The sequence below is a fragment of the Haliaeetus albicilla genome, chromosome 1, assembly GCF_947461875.1.
Source record: "Haliaeetus albicilla chromosome 1, bHalAlb1.1, whole genome shotgun sequence".
In the NCBI taxonomy this organism is placed as follows: Eukaryota; Metazoa; Chordata; class Aves; order Accipitriformes; family Accipitridae; genus Haliaeetus; species Haliaeetus albicilla.
Window position 1 is genome coordinate 37286214 of NC_091483.1, and position 18279 is coordinate 37304492.

General features: G+C 40.0%; 1 protein-coding gene across 3 annotated transcripts in view; it reads left to right on the plus strand.

The window, feature by feature from the left end:
* Positions 1 to 3047: 3047 nt before the first annotated feature.
* The window catches only part of GUCY1B1 (guanylate cyclase 1 soluble subunit beta 1), a 59654-nt gene continuing 44422 nt past the window's right edge, over positions 3048 to 18279 (plus strand). For 2 of the 3 annotated variants that reach the window (XM_069785841.1, XM_069785848.1), the window contains exons 1-2: positions 3048 to 3155; positions 3497 to 3570. In XM_069785841.1, coding sequence (XP_069641942.1) covers positions 3153 to 3155; positions 3497 to 3570 — 77 coding nt within the window. In that variant the 5' untranslated portion in view covers positions 3048 to 3152. The remainder of the gene's footprint in view (positions 3156 to 3496; positions 3571 to 18279) is intronic. The other variant, XM_069785856.1, reaches the window with a different exon arrangement.

Sequence of the window (18279 nt, forward strand, 5' to 3'; positions counted from 1 at the left end):
GACAATCAGATACAGTCCAAGTGATTGCATGATGTGCATAATGCATGTTACCTAATAGTCCTGGTACTGATAGGGTTGGGCCTTGAAAATACAGCCCAGTACTAACAGCTTGGTCTGACATGTACTTTATCTTGTTGACTTAGACCCTTTCCTTCAGCTGAAACCAAATCTTCCCTAAGACCTACCAGACAGTCTTGATTTAGCAGGCATCTGGAATGGAGGTTGGTCCCTCTCAGCAAATCACCTGGTTCAATTCTTCAATTCAGCATCTTCCAAAATTTTCAAAGGGGATCCCTGTTTTAGAAAACTAAATCAATCATTGCCAGCTTTAACTCTGCCCATGCTGTTTTCAGTTCACATTTTACAAATCTCACCTTGGATGCTAGAACTTCCACTAGTATGACAATGGCTTAATCGCAAGAACAGCCTGCAAATGTGATCTACCAAGCCTGATCCAGATCAGAAGAAGAAAGGCAATTTCACAATTGTCTAAAGCAATTTTGACCTTTGCAGATATCAGCACTTTTGAAAAAGTGTCACTCAGGTACACAAAATTGCCAGGCTAATCTACTTTCTGAAAACCATATCCAAAAAGAATTTTATGTAATCTCTCTAGTATCATTTTCTGAGCATGAGGGTTTACCCCATATACAAACTGAGCAAGTAGATTCCCTTGAAACTTATGAAGAATGGGAACGTTAACACTGATTCTCAACCCAGTCTTCTTGTTTCCTGCCTGGGATGTGCAGTCAGGACTTCCTTGACATTTTGTATCCTCAAAACTATTTTATAGGTGTGTGGAGAGGAAGGCTACATAACGTCAGAGGGCAAAACTCCCAGGTGTTCTTACACTCTTCCAGGAGTGTAGATTCATTACCACCACTAGGCACACAAAGATTACAAAGGGCATGTAACTACAACATTGGTATTGTAGGATATGTTTTCCCATTTTCCCAAAACTTCCTTCCTACCAAATAGGAAAAGTAGATGCTGACCTGATATACTCAAATCCTAGCTAATGGTGACAAGCTGACTCTCCTTAGCTGTAGGGAAACATAGCCTTTTGTCTGGTTACAACAGCATGATTTATTACAACATCTCCGTTGCCAGTTTCCTGGAGACTGAAGAGATTCTTAGAGATTTGCATCTCTTCAGTTTTTATTTGGTTTTGTACACAGATATCTTCAACCAGTAGTTTAGTTATTTTTTCTAAAAATTTTCTTTCCTCCCTTCAAAATTAGCATATCATTTGTATAGTTTTAACTGGTTATATTGAAACTTTTTTTCTTGGTCATCCTTTAAAAAATCTAGAATTGGTTTTCCCAGATTTGGAATGTGTTAAACTAAGTAGAATTGACCTAAAAGCAGGGTTTCCCTCAACTGTTCTTGGAATGCCTACTGAGATGACATTTGCCAAATTTCTAATGGCTATCCGTAATTTGCCTCCTCACTTACTAGCAATTTTAACAGATCTTAACACAGATTCAAGAGGTCACCAAGCAATAGATGAGATTTCAAAAGATTTTAAATGCTGTCATTTGTTAACTTGCTGACATGGAACACACATACTCCATCTTTGGGTTTTTAGATTTTTTTTTCATAAAGTACGTGAACAGTTCAAATTTGAAACTTATTTTGCAATATCTTACTAAGGTTTGAACTTTTGCAATTTCACTTACATCTAGAATCCATCTGGATCAATTAGCATCTATGGCTCTGCTGACTTCATGTAGCAAGGTCTCTGCCCAAGAGCTACTACAGTATTAGTCCACCAAATATTCACCCTATAATCCTTCTAGATAATCTCATTCTTGAATACGTTTTGACTCTTTTTAAGCAAGCAAAAAAAATCAGCAGTCTCCTTAGGATTTTTATTTCATATGCTGAGGCCAGGTCTTTAGATGGCGCAAAGGGCTTTAAACTAAAGGGGTTTTTCAAGTTCTGCACCCTTTTTTGTTTCGTGTTTATGATAACATATGAAGACAGCGTGTTATTTCTGAACTGTCCTTGGCACGTTGTCAGCAATCCTCTGCTCAACAACTCCTGTTATAAAGGTCATACCTTACTTGGAGGACCCTTTAAGAATCCGTATGCAGCAGGCTACCAATACAACGCAGTGTTTATTGACATTAGCTACTGGCAAGGACTCAACAACACGAAAAAAAGATTACTGAAAACTCTCATTATTATGCATTTAACTTCACTAGCCTTTGAAAAACGAATGCACAGAAACAGAAATGTCTGCGGTCATTTTGCCCCTCAGACTCTTCACTTTTTAGGGGGCATTTATCTTCCTAAATGCTAAATGGTTGCACTGGGATATGAAACAACTGAGGGAGGAAGCATTTCTGCTCCTGCAACGGCAACCACTGCAAAGGGCACTGACACCCGAGCACACGTTGCTCTACACGTACCTACCTAACCCCTGGGAACCTGCCAGGCACTCTGATTAAATCTTCTGACTCGGTGTCAGGCGAGTCCCAACGACTCCAGCTGGAGAAAAGCTTTTGGAAAATCCTTTTGGATGCGGAGGAAACTGTAAGACAGAGGTTCGAAGGGGTTCCCCGCTGAGGCGAGCATCGGCGGGAAAAAACCCTAGAGGGACGCGTCCTATTTCCTAGGCCTGTCCCTCCTTCCCTCGCCCACACACGCCAGCCTAGGGCGACAGCAAACACGGTTATCCCGCCGCCCCAGCACCTGAGGGGGAGCGGGGCGAGCCACACACCTGGCAGTGCGCATAGGGAACCCACCCAGGGACCGGGGCAGCCGGCCCACCCCCGCGCCCTCCAGCTCCCCGCCGAGCGAAGGCACCGGCGCCCGCCTCAGGCCGCTCCGCCGGCGGCGGCTGACTCCGGGCCGGGGGCTGAGCCGCGGCCCTCGCGCCCGCCGCTCCCACTTCCACGCGCCCAGCCCCCGCCGCGCCCCGCCGCGCCGCCGCATCCCGCAGCCACCCCGCAGTCCCGCCTCCGCCTCTGATTGGAGGACAGCACGGCGGCCGCGCCCGCCATTGGATACTAGAGCAGCGGCCGCGCTCGCCATTGGCTGTCGGCGGATGCCACTCGGGGCGGTGGCGGCTGGGGGAGGCGGTGAGGCGATCGGGACCGATCTTCTGCTCCGCGGCGGCGGCGGGGTGACGGCGGCACGGCGGCACCATGGTGAGCTCCGCCACGACCCGGGACCTTCGCGACCCGGGGGACCAGGGCTGAGGGAGGACGTCTGGTCCGGTCCGGTCCGGTCTGGCCGGGCTCGGGTCCGGGGCGCGTGGTGGGAGGGAAGAGGCTGAATGCGCTTGGGAAGAGGGAGCCGTGAGGAGAGCCGGGCCCCGGCCCTTTGTTTTGGGGGGAGATGGGGGGCGGTGGGCTGTTTCGGAGAGATTGCTTCCCGCCGGGCTGACCGGCACCGGGGTGGGGTGGGCTGGGATGGGATGCTGCGAGGCGGCGGAAGGGGCTCCCCCGCCCGGTGCCTGACCGTGCCGCCGCCTCGCCCTGCCCCGCAGTACGGCTTCGTCAATCACGCCCTGGAGCTGCTCGTCATCCGCAACTACGGCCCCGCCGTCTGGGAGGACATCAAGTAAGTGCGTGCGTGTGTGTGTGTGCGTGCGCGCGCGTCCCCCTGCGTGTCCCCCCGCCCCGTGGCGGGGGCGGGCTGGGCCGGGGCCGCCCGCCCGCCCGCGGGGGTCCCTGGCAGGGCGGCCGCGGCCCGTTTGCCGCCCCGTTTGCCGCCCCGCGCGGCTCTCCGTTACCGGCAGGTCTGTATAAACGTCTGTTGCCTGGCAGCGGTCCCCAGCCGTGCCGAGACCATCCCGGTTCTTGCCGCCTTTCGTCCCGCTCGGGGCCTTTCTTAACGCCACAGAGACCCGTCTTGTTCCATCTTTACCGATCTCCGGGAGCCGCAGTGGTGGCATTGATCCCTGTGGTTCCCTCGATTACACAAAGTATATGGCAGAAACAATGTGCGGGCAAAACGTCCCAGAAACCACGGAAGCCCTTCCTTGACTCAGACCAGCAGGTGAACCATGCAACAGTTAGATCTCTTTGCACTCCTGAAGGAACTGAAATACAGTTTTTAGCTAGTAAACTCTATCTAAAACTAGTGTGAGATTCTGGTAATGTGCTCAGCTTGAAATTAAAAGAAGTCACTGCTATAGAAAAATACGTATAAGAATGTTTTTTTGCTTTCTTTTCTTGAACCTGATTTCTTGTGTCCAACCCTTGTTTGTCTGGCAGTATAGCATTCTTCCAAGGAGATGACTGTCTTCACTTTAAACTTTTGATGAATTATGGGACTGCACAAAAAGTTTGAAATGGGTAGTGCAAACAAAATTCTATTTACCATTGATACTTGGGTAAACTACAAGAAATATTTTTAAAAAGACGTAAGTGCTTACAGAGCTGTGAACTTACTTTGTAAGGCTTCAGGTAGCTATGTAGTTAGACGAAAGGGTTTAATATCTTTTGATATTGTAGGTTTTAAGGGAGGAGCAGATTATCCAACTTGGAGAAAGTGGTCTTCTTTCAACTGGACACCTTCTTCTGCACTCCTCTCTCCCATTTATTTTGGGCCAATTTTAATATGCCAGCGTAGCTGTCTTGCCATTGTCCTAATACAATTTTTGGAGTTAAGGGCCTGCTCTTGACTGTGAGATTTTTGTGACCATGACACTTTTTTTCATTAATCCATTCATTAAGTATGTCGTAATCTTGTACAGTACCACGAAATCAGAGAATCATAGAAATGTTGGTTTGAAGGGACCCCTGGAAGTCATCTAGGCCAGTCTCTGTTCCAGCCAGGACTGTTACCAGCACTAGATCAGGGCTCAGCTGTGACTTTTGTCTAGCTGAGTCTTTAAAATCACCAAAGATGGAGGGCCCACAGTTCTGGTTCAGCAGACATTCACTGTTCGAATGATCCCTGACATCTATAACACTCTTTGCAAATGCAGTTCTATAGATTGCATAGATGAATCTTCAGCGAATGCCACACAGTTTTGTGTTGTAAGTTAAGTGAGCTATAAAAGTTTATTTTTCTTACATACCTTATCTAAACGCACTGATCTAGTTCGGATTCTTATGGTTTGATACTGGTTTTATACAATACATGTAAGTTAAGAGACAATAAAAAAATAGTGATACATCATTTTCTATGAAAATTATAGTAAAATATGTATAAAATTTAAGAAAGAATGTTCACACTTTCCTGGCATGCCATCCCTTGCCAAGATGCCTTTGAGTATTATGGTCCACTTTTGTCCAGATTACCCACTGAACAGAATTTGTGTTTAAGATTAATCCATCTGAGAAGATACAAAGTCTCATCTTCTAGTACAAGATCATGCTGCAGACTGCCAGAACTGGGTCATAGTTCCTGATGCATCCTATCTCTTAAGATTTTACACACATCTTATAGAATACTGAAGATAACTAAAGCCTATGAGGAGTATTAGTCACTTAACGTTTTGGACAAATTTAATGGAAAGATACGAAACACTTTGCTAAGGTCAGCTGTGAAAATTCAGGGACCTGCTACATCCTGTTTCTGTTTCAGCTGAGAAACATTTCTATTGTGTAGCAGCCCAACAGCTAGGCTCTGCTATTAACTCACAGGGAAGATGGCTTTCTGGAAGGAAACTGTACCACACCACCACCCAAACAGAAGAATGGTACATGATCTGCAAAAAAGAAACAGCATATATGCAACAGCTGCCATAGCTCCTTATGCAAAAGGTGTTTGCAACAGAGTATTTATTCAGCAGGATTTATCTTAGAAAGTAGTGTATCCTAGAGTTTAGAAACCAGCAAACAAACCCCTATATACCTAACTGGAACAGATTATAGTGGTGCTGGTTTAGGGGATGGCACAGGGTCAACCAATAGCCACTAAATATTTGTTGGTTTAGGTACTTTAAGTTCCTGTGGTGCACTTACAGAGATGTTGTGGAAGAGGTTAGATGTTTTACCTTATGTAAGCAAATACAGACTTCTTGCAAAGGCTTTGTTAGAACTCTTAATCATTTAGGAAACAGTGGGAAGATGCAGACCAGTGTTGTGGCATGCTGGGTTGAATCAGTTGAATTGCTGATGATTGAGTTGGAGGAGTAATTGTTGAAGTCAACAGTCTTTGGCTGTTTAAAAAAAATGAGAGGAACTTTGCACTGTTAGTGTGGTTGAATTTGCAACAACTTAAGCATTTCTGTGAAGCAGAAAGGCCTCTGGGTAGTTCAGTACAAAATTTGGCATCTAAGCTTTTTTTTTTTCTTTTTTAATGTTGAACTGATCGCATACTGCTATTTTGTTCTCCCTGCAGTCACTGCAGAAGCTGTGAATCAGCATTGCAGAGTGGTGGGTTGTGATTGCTGAGTGATTCTCAAGTGCCAGTGGGTGAATTTTTACTTAATATTGATAGAAGTGAAAAGAAAACATAGAACTGAATAAACTGAAGTAATGAAAACAGGTCATTCTTCAAACAAGTACATTCAGAAGAGTTAAATACTGAATTGAAAGGAAGCATGAAAACTCTTGTCTACTGGAACTTCTTTGGTCAAAAGTGACATTGAATGAAGTTCTTAAATATAGAATTTGGGAGACCAAGTAGTTGAATTTGATGGTCTTATGAGAGCGGTGTTTTCGTTGCCATCGCTTACTGTTAACTGACTGAGATTGAGGATTTCAAGTCTCCGTTTCTGCTATTTAATTAATTTTCCAACATTCTTGTGAAACCATGATCTATCTGAAAAAGATACATACTGATTTTGTTTTTAAATGTCCCAGTGTAGAATTCTTGGGAAAGTTAGACTCCATGTTTTTTTCATTGACTTTTAAGACAGAGCATAACTATAAACAACGGACTTTTTTTTACAGATCAGGCAACCTTTACAATGAGGGACTAAGCTCATGGAAAAATTACAGTATATACTCTGAAATTTTACTGAATATCAGTTTTGTCAGCTCAATGGAAATATGGCTTGGTTTTGCTAAAGAACTAGAATTAAAATGCTTAAAACCCAAAACAATTCAAACCCATGTATTTCTGAACCAACATTGTTGATCCCAAATAGGTTGAATTCCAAATAAGGTGAAGAAAGCTGTCATATGAGCAATGAAAGGTAGTCATGATTTATGGAGCCTTTATTCATTTTCACAACCGCAATGTCTCAAAAATTTGTTTCTCCATAGTTTTTCTCTGGCTACCACTCATAGAATTGAGAATTTGGGCTTGTGGACAGTTTTTTGTGATGAAGCCCTAGAAGAGTTAGAGGGATTTAGCAAAGCTGGATGGGAGAGGAGGAGTGAGAGCCACTTGGGAGAGTCCTGCAGTAGCAGATTTTTCTTAGTGGAAAGTGAAGATGATTCAGCATAATAATTTCTTTTGCTTACTGGCAGTTGTAAGCTGCATGTACACTTGTCATTGTAGTTTACTCCTTTGGTCCTTGAAAGGGGAGACTTATGACCTGGAATACATGGAGACGTGCTTATTTGATCAGCACTTCACTAGCTCTGCAAAGAGTTATTAGTAAGTAAATTGTTACTTAGAGCTGTTAACCACATTTTTGCTGAGAAGACACTTTTGATTTGTCCCTTCCCTGCTTAAGAGAAAACCTCTCTCAAATCCCTTATTTTGTCATTGTTACATCTAGAGGACTATTTTAGATTTTGTGGCCACAATTGCAATGGCTTGAAAAGATGGTTCTCAAGATTCCTTTGGCATTAGATATCTTCAATTCCTCTGCAGCCAACATAAACACTAGCTAACATAAACTAAAAATTGTCAGGCCTGACCATTCTCACATACATGCAGTTGTGTGCTCATGTCTGATCAAGGCCAAATTTGTACTGCTGGATGATATGGTAGTGTGTGAGCATGATAGTAAGTAGTGTGTGTGGAATTACTGTCTATGTACCTGTCCAAAACAAAACAGAGAGATTACTCACATTAAAAAAAAAAAAAAAAATCCAAGGCATATGAAACTCTGTCTTTGCTGGTCTGTTTTTGTGGTGGACATATTTAAACAGGTGTGTGGTTACATGTTTTTGAAAGGGGCTTCTATCATGATAAAATCTGAGCTATTCTACAACTGGTGTCACATCTGGCTGAGCTGAATGAACAGCCAATATATGTGAAATTCTGTGCACTCCGTTCAGCAGCTCTAAAGGTTTAATTGTGTAACAAGCATTAACAGGGATGTCTTCTTGAAACAGCTCCAGGACAATATGTGGGAGCTAGAGCAATGTTGTCAGCAGGGAGTATGTAATAGTCATTTATCCTGTGTTTCCCAACAGTATCCCTCTGTGTTTGACTAAATGAATACAGGGTTTTCCCACGGGCTCTTAAATCTGAATTTAGGCCAGGTTAGATGCTCAGACTGTGACACTTTCAAATATATTACCAAGAAAAGGAAGGAGAACTCAAATATCTTATTAAGAAATGCATTAAAATGCTTCATCACAAGACTGTAGAATAAATTAGTATTTTTCCCACAGAGGTACATGAAAGATACGGTTTTGGGAAATGAAATGGCACAACCAGTCAACTGCAGTCTTCATCTTTCTTCTGTTTCTGTGGTAGAAGTACCCACAAAAACATGTGTAGCCTGATGAGCATGGAAAAACTAAAACAGAAGTTGGAAACTCTGTGTTTGCAAAAACTAACTACCTAGAGGTCAAACCACTTTTTAATTGATTCTAGAAAATAATATCTGTGTTGAAGCTTGCACAGTAGGAAAATAGGCATTTTGAGCCTCAGGAGCCATGTATCCTTTGCTGGCTGTACCTTAGCGTGGGATGCAGAAAGCAAGTAAGAGTCTTACTTTTCTGGTGCTCCATGCTTGATGTAGAATTAAGGCATCATCCTGCCTTTGCCCTTTTTTGTCCTCTTTTTGTGGGTTAGGCTGGTATGTGCTGTCCACATATGCTCTTAAATGCCAAGACTCGAGGTCTGGGGAGCCTGCTAGGTGGCACAAACTTTACGTGGACCCAATGGTCTGAAAGTGCACACAAAGGAGGAACAGAAAGTCAATCAGTTTTCCTGTGAGGAAGGAAATTTTTGTTGTTCTCCCCCAGATTTCACATGTTATCATCTACCAAGGTTCCAGGCTAGTTAAGTCTTCAGAACTTGTTTTCTGTAACTGTCCTTTTGTGGTTAAAATGGTGAAACACAGGGTTGAGGAAGTATCCTGGTGTAATGTAAGTGGAAAGCTTCTCTCCTCAGTCTCAGTCTGGGTTCAACTGAAGTGGTAGAAAACTGTACAATACTGGGGAGTGAAATAAACTGCAGGGCTATCATTTGCCTTTAGAAAAGTAAGCAGACTTAGAAAATTCTGCATCATATTGGTAAAGGTTGACATAGGTCAGACTTTAGTTACTCAGTGTTGCTTTTGCCGTAAAATACAGGTGATTTAAGAATACATGTTTACTGGGTAAATTTTCAAAGGTATTCCTAGCAGTTAGGTACATAGGTGTTGTTGCAGGTTGGCTAGTTAAGTCAGGAGAGGTAGATGCTTTTATTTATTTATGCATTTAAAAATGTCCTCCACTGACTTTCACTAGAATATAGATACTTACGAATTCATTGACAGGATGTGATATTCTGATTAATTTTATTTGCAGTTATATTCCAAAATAGTAAATAATATAAAATCAAATAATGTAATAGAAAATCTACTCATCTCTGCCTTTAAGAATATATTGCACGTTTTTTTACAGAGGGCAGAATTGGATTTTTTTCAAACTTGCATTGTTTCCTGGGAATTTCTCACATAGCAAAAACTGTCCATTTTTATGCTTCTTTAACAAAGCAAAAAATAAAAAAACTTTTGTAGCTGCAGAATAAAGGCACTAGCTTGACTTACTGTGTCTGTATACTGAGTTCAGTATGTCACCTTGTCACAGATGTTTTTTTCTGCTTACTAATATGGCAAACCAGAATTTACATTTGTTGACAAATCCTGTAAAAATCAAGGTTTTGCCTTATTACTGTTGCTTAGCACAATGTTTAGATGTAATAATAATTTATACATAGTATCATTTGCCTTTTCGGAAACCTAGAAAAATATGCACAAAAGCTGTAATGGAAGGCTGTTGTTACAAATTGCAACAGTAAGCTCTTAGGAGGTGTTGGAGTTCAGGTAACTTGTAGGTCTGATGCTGGTGTCATGTGAAGTCCGTGAAAGCTGTGTTTTGAGCATAAAAAGTGCTGAGTACCTCGAAAAAACAGGTCCACCTGTCTCAAACTGGGCACCCAAAATTAATGAAACTTTTTTGAGCCGTGGTAGTCTTGGCCATTTAAAATGGAGATGATATAATTGGCCTCACGAGCTTGTTGGAGAGCTAATTAATGCTTGTGCATGCAAATAGTATAGGGATCAATTCCACAGGAAGGCTTGTTAGAAAGGAATAATTCTATCTTCAGAGCTGGATTTGAAGACTATGCTGTAAATCAAGCCTGAGGTTATAAATCAATGAATGGGATAAAATAAAATATGGAATAGTTGTGCATTAAATGAGTATGATCTAGCCTCAGTACTGAAAGAACTGGTACCCTGGAGGAAAAGGAACAGGTTCTGTGGGCTCACGGGTGTGACTGCTAGGCTGTGTCATGCAGGCTCAGGGAGAGGCAGGGAGATGCGGCTTGCAGCAAACTTCACTAATGTTGCTATGAGTGGTACCTGAGTCTATCTTTCCTGCTTTTGCAAAACAAGAAAAAAAAATTCTTATGGCTCTTTATGAGACACTCATTTTATTTCTTCATAATCATTCTGGAAAATGTCATGTTTTCTAAGTTTTCAGCTGACTGTAGTTTCTATATATGGGGCAACCCTTTTTAAAAAGCATGTAAAACAGTACCATAGTCTATACCAATCTGTCTACAGTGTTATTGGTGTCACTTCTGCTAGGAGACAAGATGGATAATCATCAGCTTAGAATGTAAAGTTTTTGGAGAAACTATATTTGTATATGTAGATACATATGCATATAAATATTTATGTGTATGTATATGTGTTTGTGTGTGTGTGTGCATGTTATGTCTACATAACCACAACGTGGCCTGGGCAATAAAAATGCAAACTAAACCAGAGGTAAGAGTCAAAGATCTGTACAAAATGTGAGGTGTGGCATTTCAGTTAGTTATCATGTGTAGTTGAAGTGACTGAAAAGTCTTCCAGTTATTTGTGGTATTTCTCAACAAGGGCTGATTCGGAAGAGAACCTTGGTGCCAAACTCTTTTTCAACATGTAATTGTAGGTTTGGATGTGCCTAGGACTTCAATTTTTTTGATCCTGTTAACGCCTTTGGGATTTCTCCTATCAAATTGCTGGCTTTCCTATTCCTTAGGTACTTCTCTTGCCAGGAACTGTACAAAAAGTCTGGGTGGCTAACAAGTGGGTTATGGGTTTTACCACATAGACATGTATAGCTGTATATTGTAGTGGTGGTCATCAGGCCCGTGAGGATCATCTCTCCTGCTTTGTTGAACTGCTGTGAGCTTGCTCAGTATGTCCCTTTCCCAGCCCACAACTAATTTATTATAAAGAATGCTTGCTTTACAGTTTACCTAAAGTTGCTATTCTTTCATGCTCAAAAATGTTGCAGACATTCTGTCTTAATTATCTTAATTGTCTTCTCACCACTAAGACTGATGAAAAAATAGACTATTCACTAGAGTTTTAGTTTGGAAGTCCATACTTATTTTGGGTCATGTAGGACTCAGTTATAACTAATTGCATTGGTCTGTGAAAAAACATGAAAATTTAATTTTCACTGCCTTCTTAGCACCATGTGGGTTTACCCAGTGCTGAAGATGGAGTGTTCTATTCAATCAATCTCATAACAGTTTTTAAAAAAATACAGAATACTTATAAATAGATGTCAGAAAGAGACTTTGGAAAGCCATTAGTTGTGAAAGGACAATAGATTAATTTTTTAAATCCATATACCTCTTAACATTAACGAGTGTTTATCCAGAAAGTGGCATTAAGTAGGAACATTTATTGTTGTTTATATTTCTAAGTCCTTATTTCATACTATTCCAAAGGTCTAAGCAATATTTTTTTTAAGTTTTCTTAAAACTAATACTGAATAGATGATTCTTCATAGTTCTGGAGGTTAATATTCACAAGATTTGTAGGGTCAGTACACTATACTTCCTGCTCCTTCAGTTCCTCACAGTGGAAGGACCTGCTTGGAGTTCAGGAGTTTAAACTGTGTGGATGCCAAATTCCTTAATTCATCTGGGAAAGACTTGGCTAAAAGGAAATAGTGGCATGTTGTGAAACATAGTGTGAGTGTTCTTGCAGTATCTCTCAGGTACTTTGCAGTTTTCCCAGAACTGGGAAGTGTTTTTAGACCTGTCAGGATACCGTGTGTTATAAACATATTGCTCTTATAAATGAAATGCTTAAAAGAGTATTTTGTAAATACCGTTCCTTTTAGTCCACTTATGTAAAAGGAAGCAAAATAATACCAGCTTTATATTTTTAATAATATTTTTAGTATTTGGAGTAGTAGCAAAGAACTTGTGCATTTGTTAACTGTATCTTCTAGGATTATCTTGTTTTGAAAACCTACATTAAACACTCTCATATCCAGCCTGTAAAACTGGGAAATAGCTCAGAACTCTGAATTCTATAAATACACCTATTTACTTTACCCAGAATGTCATTTTCCTGGACAGATTCCCATTTTTATTTAATCTTGTAACTTAATATAATTTATGTTTTTCCCAGCTGGGTGTTTTAAAATATCTCTGGACCATCCACAATATGTATGAGTCTATTTTCTTTTTTTCCTTTTGGGAGGAGTGAAAAAAGTGGTTCAATATTTTTAATAATTTTTAGCAAAGCATCTTTGTGAAATACATGAAAAAAAGACACAAAGCATTTTGAAAACACAAACCATCTGTGAAGTAATATAATGAGCAGTGAGTTTGCCATTTTAATGTAAAAGAGATGTGAAGATGATGATTCTGGTTTTACTGATACCATCTTTAGTTCTGACACATGTAATTCTGTTTAATAGTGTTACTCTTGGAACAGAATTAAACTTGACATGCCCCTATCAGCGAGATCAAAACCATGCTTGGTTTCTAAGTGCAGTAGTGTTATTTTGTCATTAAGATTGTTTTGACTGGTCTCTTCAGTTTAATGAGCACTTTTTCCATCCTTGGTACACCAAGAATAGTTAAGCACAATGGTGGCAAAAGTCCCAACAGAAACAATACCTATCATGGAAGAAGTCCTGGAGGTGGTCATGGAACTAGCTGTTGTTGTGGTGTGTTCAAGGTTACACACCCAGGGCATGCACTTCAGACTGGAGTTTAGATAGGAAGAGATCCAGTTGTGCTTTTGGGACACTAGGTGATCTGTTAAAGTGACACCAACACCTTCTAAATAATAATGTTGTATCACAGAGAAGCCTGTGCATCTTCAGGATACAAAGTTCTGGTTCCATGCAGTCTTGTACCATCTTTTTTCCTGTTAGTATCCATTACATTTTCTCAATATTTACTGCATGCTAAATTCTGTAACGGAAGGGTTCTTTTTCTGTAAGAATTTTTTTTAATTCCAGCTTTGACTACAGAGACAGGATAGCAAGTGCTACTTCACAGGAATAAAAAAGTTCTGACAGAAGCAACCTTCTTCTTGATTATGATTTATTCAAATTCCCTTTAAATACTACAATCTGACTGCAAAACTAGATTAAAATCCACTTTGTGCAGAATGGGCTATTTAAGAAAGACCAACCTGACAACTGTGTTGTCTGTAAAATCTCTAAAGATGGTGAAAGAAATCCTTACTACCTCAAAATAGAGAAAATATTTCCTCTGTATGAAATAAAAATATGTGCAATCTGTGGTTAAAAAAACTGCAGTGCAAGATCTATATTGATTTTAAGAATGTTTTTTGTCAGAATGTTTGTCCACACTTAACATTTCATCCATCTCTGTGAATTATTAACATTACCTTTGAACATTAGTAGTGTGTTTTCAAATACTAAACTAGTTTCACAATGGGAAAGACTTTCAAAGGGCCCATTGTACACATGTAGTATCACCTGTAACGCTATTCTGTGCTGCTAGACCAACAGCAGTTTGGGGGGTATTAGCATGACTAATGGAGGAAAGGCTGCTTTAAGACTTGATCCTGCTTTGATCTACTCAACAGGAATTTTTCCATTGATTTCAAAGTCAAATCTATACGTGAAAAATGGCTTCTCTATAGCTGTGTTATTTTCCATGGTGCAATGGTTAAGGTTCTTTTTTCCCAAGTAAACTTCCTCACATTAACCTGGATAACATAAACATTCTGGAGGAAAACAAAGGCATTTTAGAAAAGTCTGGACTGGAATCTATGTTTCCCACAATTTGAATAGCTCTGTGTAATCATTCAAAATTAGTCTAGAGTAAATAAAAAGGGCTGCCAGACTGTAGCAGTTAGGACAGGCATAACATAGGATGTAAGTTTTGAACCATGAAATGTTACATCCCATGTGCTGACAACAGGAGTCAGTTTGGGCAAAAGCATTAAAATCCTGGAATTTTTTCAAGTTTTGAATGTAAACTTACTAGGGAACAAAGCACACCCTTCTTTTGTCTCTAGAAATGTAAATGAGACATTAATTATAAATTCTGTTCTGTTTGACTTAGTTATTTTGAATGAAAGGCCATATGAAAGTTAAAGTTTGCTACTGTTGTGCTGCTGCTTCACTAAAGAATTAACCAGGTCTTGGGAATTTGCCAGAGCTTGTTGCTTTTGGCTCATTTCCAGTCAAGCCCTTAAGAAAGCCACCAACATGTTATTGCTTTTAATGCCTTTGTGATCAAACACTGCGGTCTGCAGAAAACATTAGAGCTATGCTAATTTACTCACATAATTTTATCTGGTCAAAAACTGGGAATAAAGATTGCAGCAAAACATTTCAAAGGAAATGCCACGGTTTTATAAAAAGCTATGGGTTATGGTCAGCCAAATGTAAATTCTTTGCATCTAAGGATGCTGTGTTATATTGCAGTTCTAATCTCAGCTCATGAACCATCCATCAGCCAGGAGAGGGAAGCTGTTCAGATGAGAAAAGTTGCAGCCTTCTGCTCTTTTAAAGTTCATGTACTCAGGTTTGTAGCCATACTTCTCTTTTGCACACAGGCAGGTTTGTTTTCATACGTGGTACTGGTAGATTATGGAGTTAAAACCAGCTATGTCACACTGGAGGAATTACTGTTGATGGACAGCCAACCACAGCAGCTCTGCAAAGCTGACAAAGCAGCCTCACTTTTAGTATTAGTTATAATGGTTTTCACAACACTGTCATATATGTCTTCATATCACTCTTGTAGAACCAGTTCCTTAGTGTCAATGCAGGCAGCTTTGACAGATCAGGCAAGGGTAAGGTAATTAGGTGAGAAAACTGCAGCCATGAGGAAACAAGCTAAGGATTGCCCATTCACCTGAATGAACATTTCAATGACTTCATCCTGTTTCCTAGACTGCTGGTGGTCACATCATAGTCAGCCTCTCTGGTGCTGATAGCTGTGATGCTACGCTCTCTGAAACAAGTTTATTAGAGGACCTGCAATTTTGTAGACTTGCTGAAGGACAAGTGCCTCTGTAAAAATAGGAGTGTTTTCACATTGCGTTGGCCATTTTGGATAAGCTTACAGTAGCATTTCCCCATCACATGTAGTCTTAAGGCTAATCAAATATTTCAGAGAGAAAGACTTTTGGAAGTTCTCACTGCTGTCAGATTACTGAGGGAGGCAGAAAGGCTTCAGAAGCTGCAGACCCAGCTCACTGGAGGCAGGGGAAAGGCAGACTTCACTGAACCTCCTATCTTGTTTGTCCTCAGCCACTCGGTCTGGCTACATGCTGTTCTGTATGCACAGCAACTTCTGCGACCAGGTGATGAAGCAGACAGGGAAATCCATCAGCAGAAAAATAACCCAGAAAAACAAGTATCTAACTGAATTATATTTCAGCTCAGCATCCAGCTAAACAATTGGGATGTACCAGCACAACAGGGCTTAGAGGTATGGAGAAGGAATTGTCCTGGAAAGGAAGAAAAAAGTTCTGGAGTTTAATACTTTTCAAGCACAGGCTTTAAAAAGGCAGTTTATCTTTAGACACATGTTTAGATCAGACATTGTCATGGTATTTGCCATATTTGTAGTACAAGCAAAGAGATTTTTGCCCACATTGTTTTGAGTGAGGAGTGTAATCCTCTGCAGGAGTAAATATTTGCTTTGACAATTTTTTTAGAAAAAATTCCCAAAATAAGATTAGCTTTTGTTGGATTACATTTTTTAAAAATATATTTTTCTCTGTCTTTTTAAAATAAAAATAACTAAAGGGCAGGACTTTTTTTTTGTTTTGGAGTATTAGCCTGCAGTACAAGCACTGGGTCCTTTGCTGTATGGCTGGAACACCCAGCAAGACTGCTATTACTGAGGAAGAGTGAAGCCTTAGAGCAGTGAGTTTCACCCCAGACAATTATATCCAAGGAATGCAGATGTGATTGCTAACTGAACTATTTTTTGTATAACTTTATCAATAACGTTATTTTAATGGGAAATAAATCATTAAGGCTACAGAGAGGATGGCTGCTGAGTGATCCAAAGGATCTAGAGAAGACTGGAGAAAAACAAAGCAGCTAAAATAATCTAAATGGAATAGGCATTGAAATAACCAGTGGTGATTTTAAAAAGTGGTGGCTCAGAGAAACTGGAGGTATTGAAGAAAAACTTGACAAAGTAAACTAAAGGCAAATAAATAAGAAAAAAGAAAGCATGGCTTGGTGCAGAGAAGGAAACAGGAAAAGTTCCAGTCAATGCAAGTGGAAAGAAATGTAAGAAGTTTTGAAAGAGAAAACAGCATCATCAAACTGGGTCAATTTTTAATAGAGAAAATTCTCACACACAATGTGTGTCTACTGGATTATGCAAGTATGCAGTATTTTTGAGGATGTTCATTGCTTTTCCAGATGTGTTATCCTTTGTGGTTTGGCTGAGATCAGAGAGACTAAAAGCACAGCGTGTATCAGAGATGTGGGAAAGTTTGTTCACCCTTTGCAAACTTCCCTCCAAACTGTATCTGACTTCCAGTTACATACCATGTGGAATGAGAATCAAAGAATCAAGATGGTTTTCTTTTCTCATACTAATTTCAGTTCAGTTCTTAGGAAATGTAAACTCTACCTTCTTGTCCCTGACTGACCTAATATGCTTCAAGACAAAGTTTCCCACTAATAACTCCAGCTCTCCTCCGACTTAGGAAAAGAAGGAATACATGGTATGGGACCTGTTTTCAGGAATCAGTGAGACTTGATATCCTGCAGGCTGATCTGAAGTTTTCAGAGAATGGCTGGGGAAGAGAACCAGAAGTACTATTTTGGAGTACGAAAATAAACACCCCCATTAAGTTTATTAATGTTTTTCATGCCATTGAATAGAGAGTGATGTTCCTTTTATGTAGAAATATGTAGGATGTTTAGTCTCACCTCCCCTGTAGCCTTGTCATATTACTTTAGGAAAATTGCTTAGCTTGTTTTTAGCTCATTGTGCCCATTCATAGAGTGAGTATAAAAATGTGTATTTCAAGTAGCAGTTACAAGACTTCATTAATTAATTTTAAAAAGTAGATGTATTTTTGAAATATTAAAAACAATGTAATATAATTTTTGGTCAGTAAGAATGTGATGAGCATGATTAAAGGAAGATAAAGAGGAAAAAGAAAATAATGGGTTCCAGACTTCCATTGATAAGTGAGCAGATTATCAAAGACTGATGATTACTAATAAGAGGGTTAAAAGACAAGTAATTTCATTTAGGTCAATAGAATACTACCATATGAGGTTGGAATCAGGCCTTATCAGCAGTACCATTTGCCATCTAGCAGTTTTAAGATGAACAAGAGCACTTAATTCTCAGACCTTTCTCCCCTTTGAGTAACACAGAAAATGTTTCTGTTTGTATGGCTGGATAGTTCCACTACAACTGTAAATGCCTGAATTGTTATGCAGGCATTATTATTTTGTATTATTTCATTTTTAAAATAAATTATGCCCGCTCTAGAAAATTGGAATCTAAGTTTCAGTCAAAGACTTTTTTGATTGATGGTTGATCATGTTATGATGATGGAGACAAAGATTTTGATGTAAAAGGGGATGCAGGATTTTACGTAGTAGATTTAGAGTCTACTTTTTGTACATTTATAATTCTTCTGATGACCACTAGAAGTTTAGAGCAGTTAGAAGTATTGGCTGTTAAACTGTATATTTGAGCTTGATCTGAAAGAGC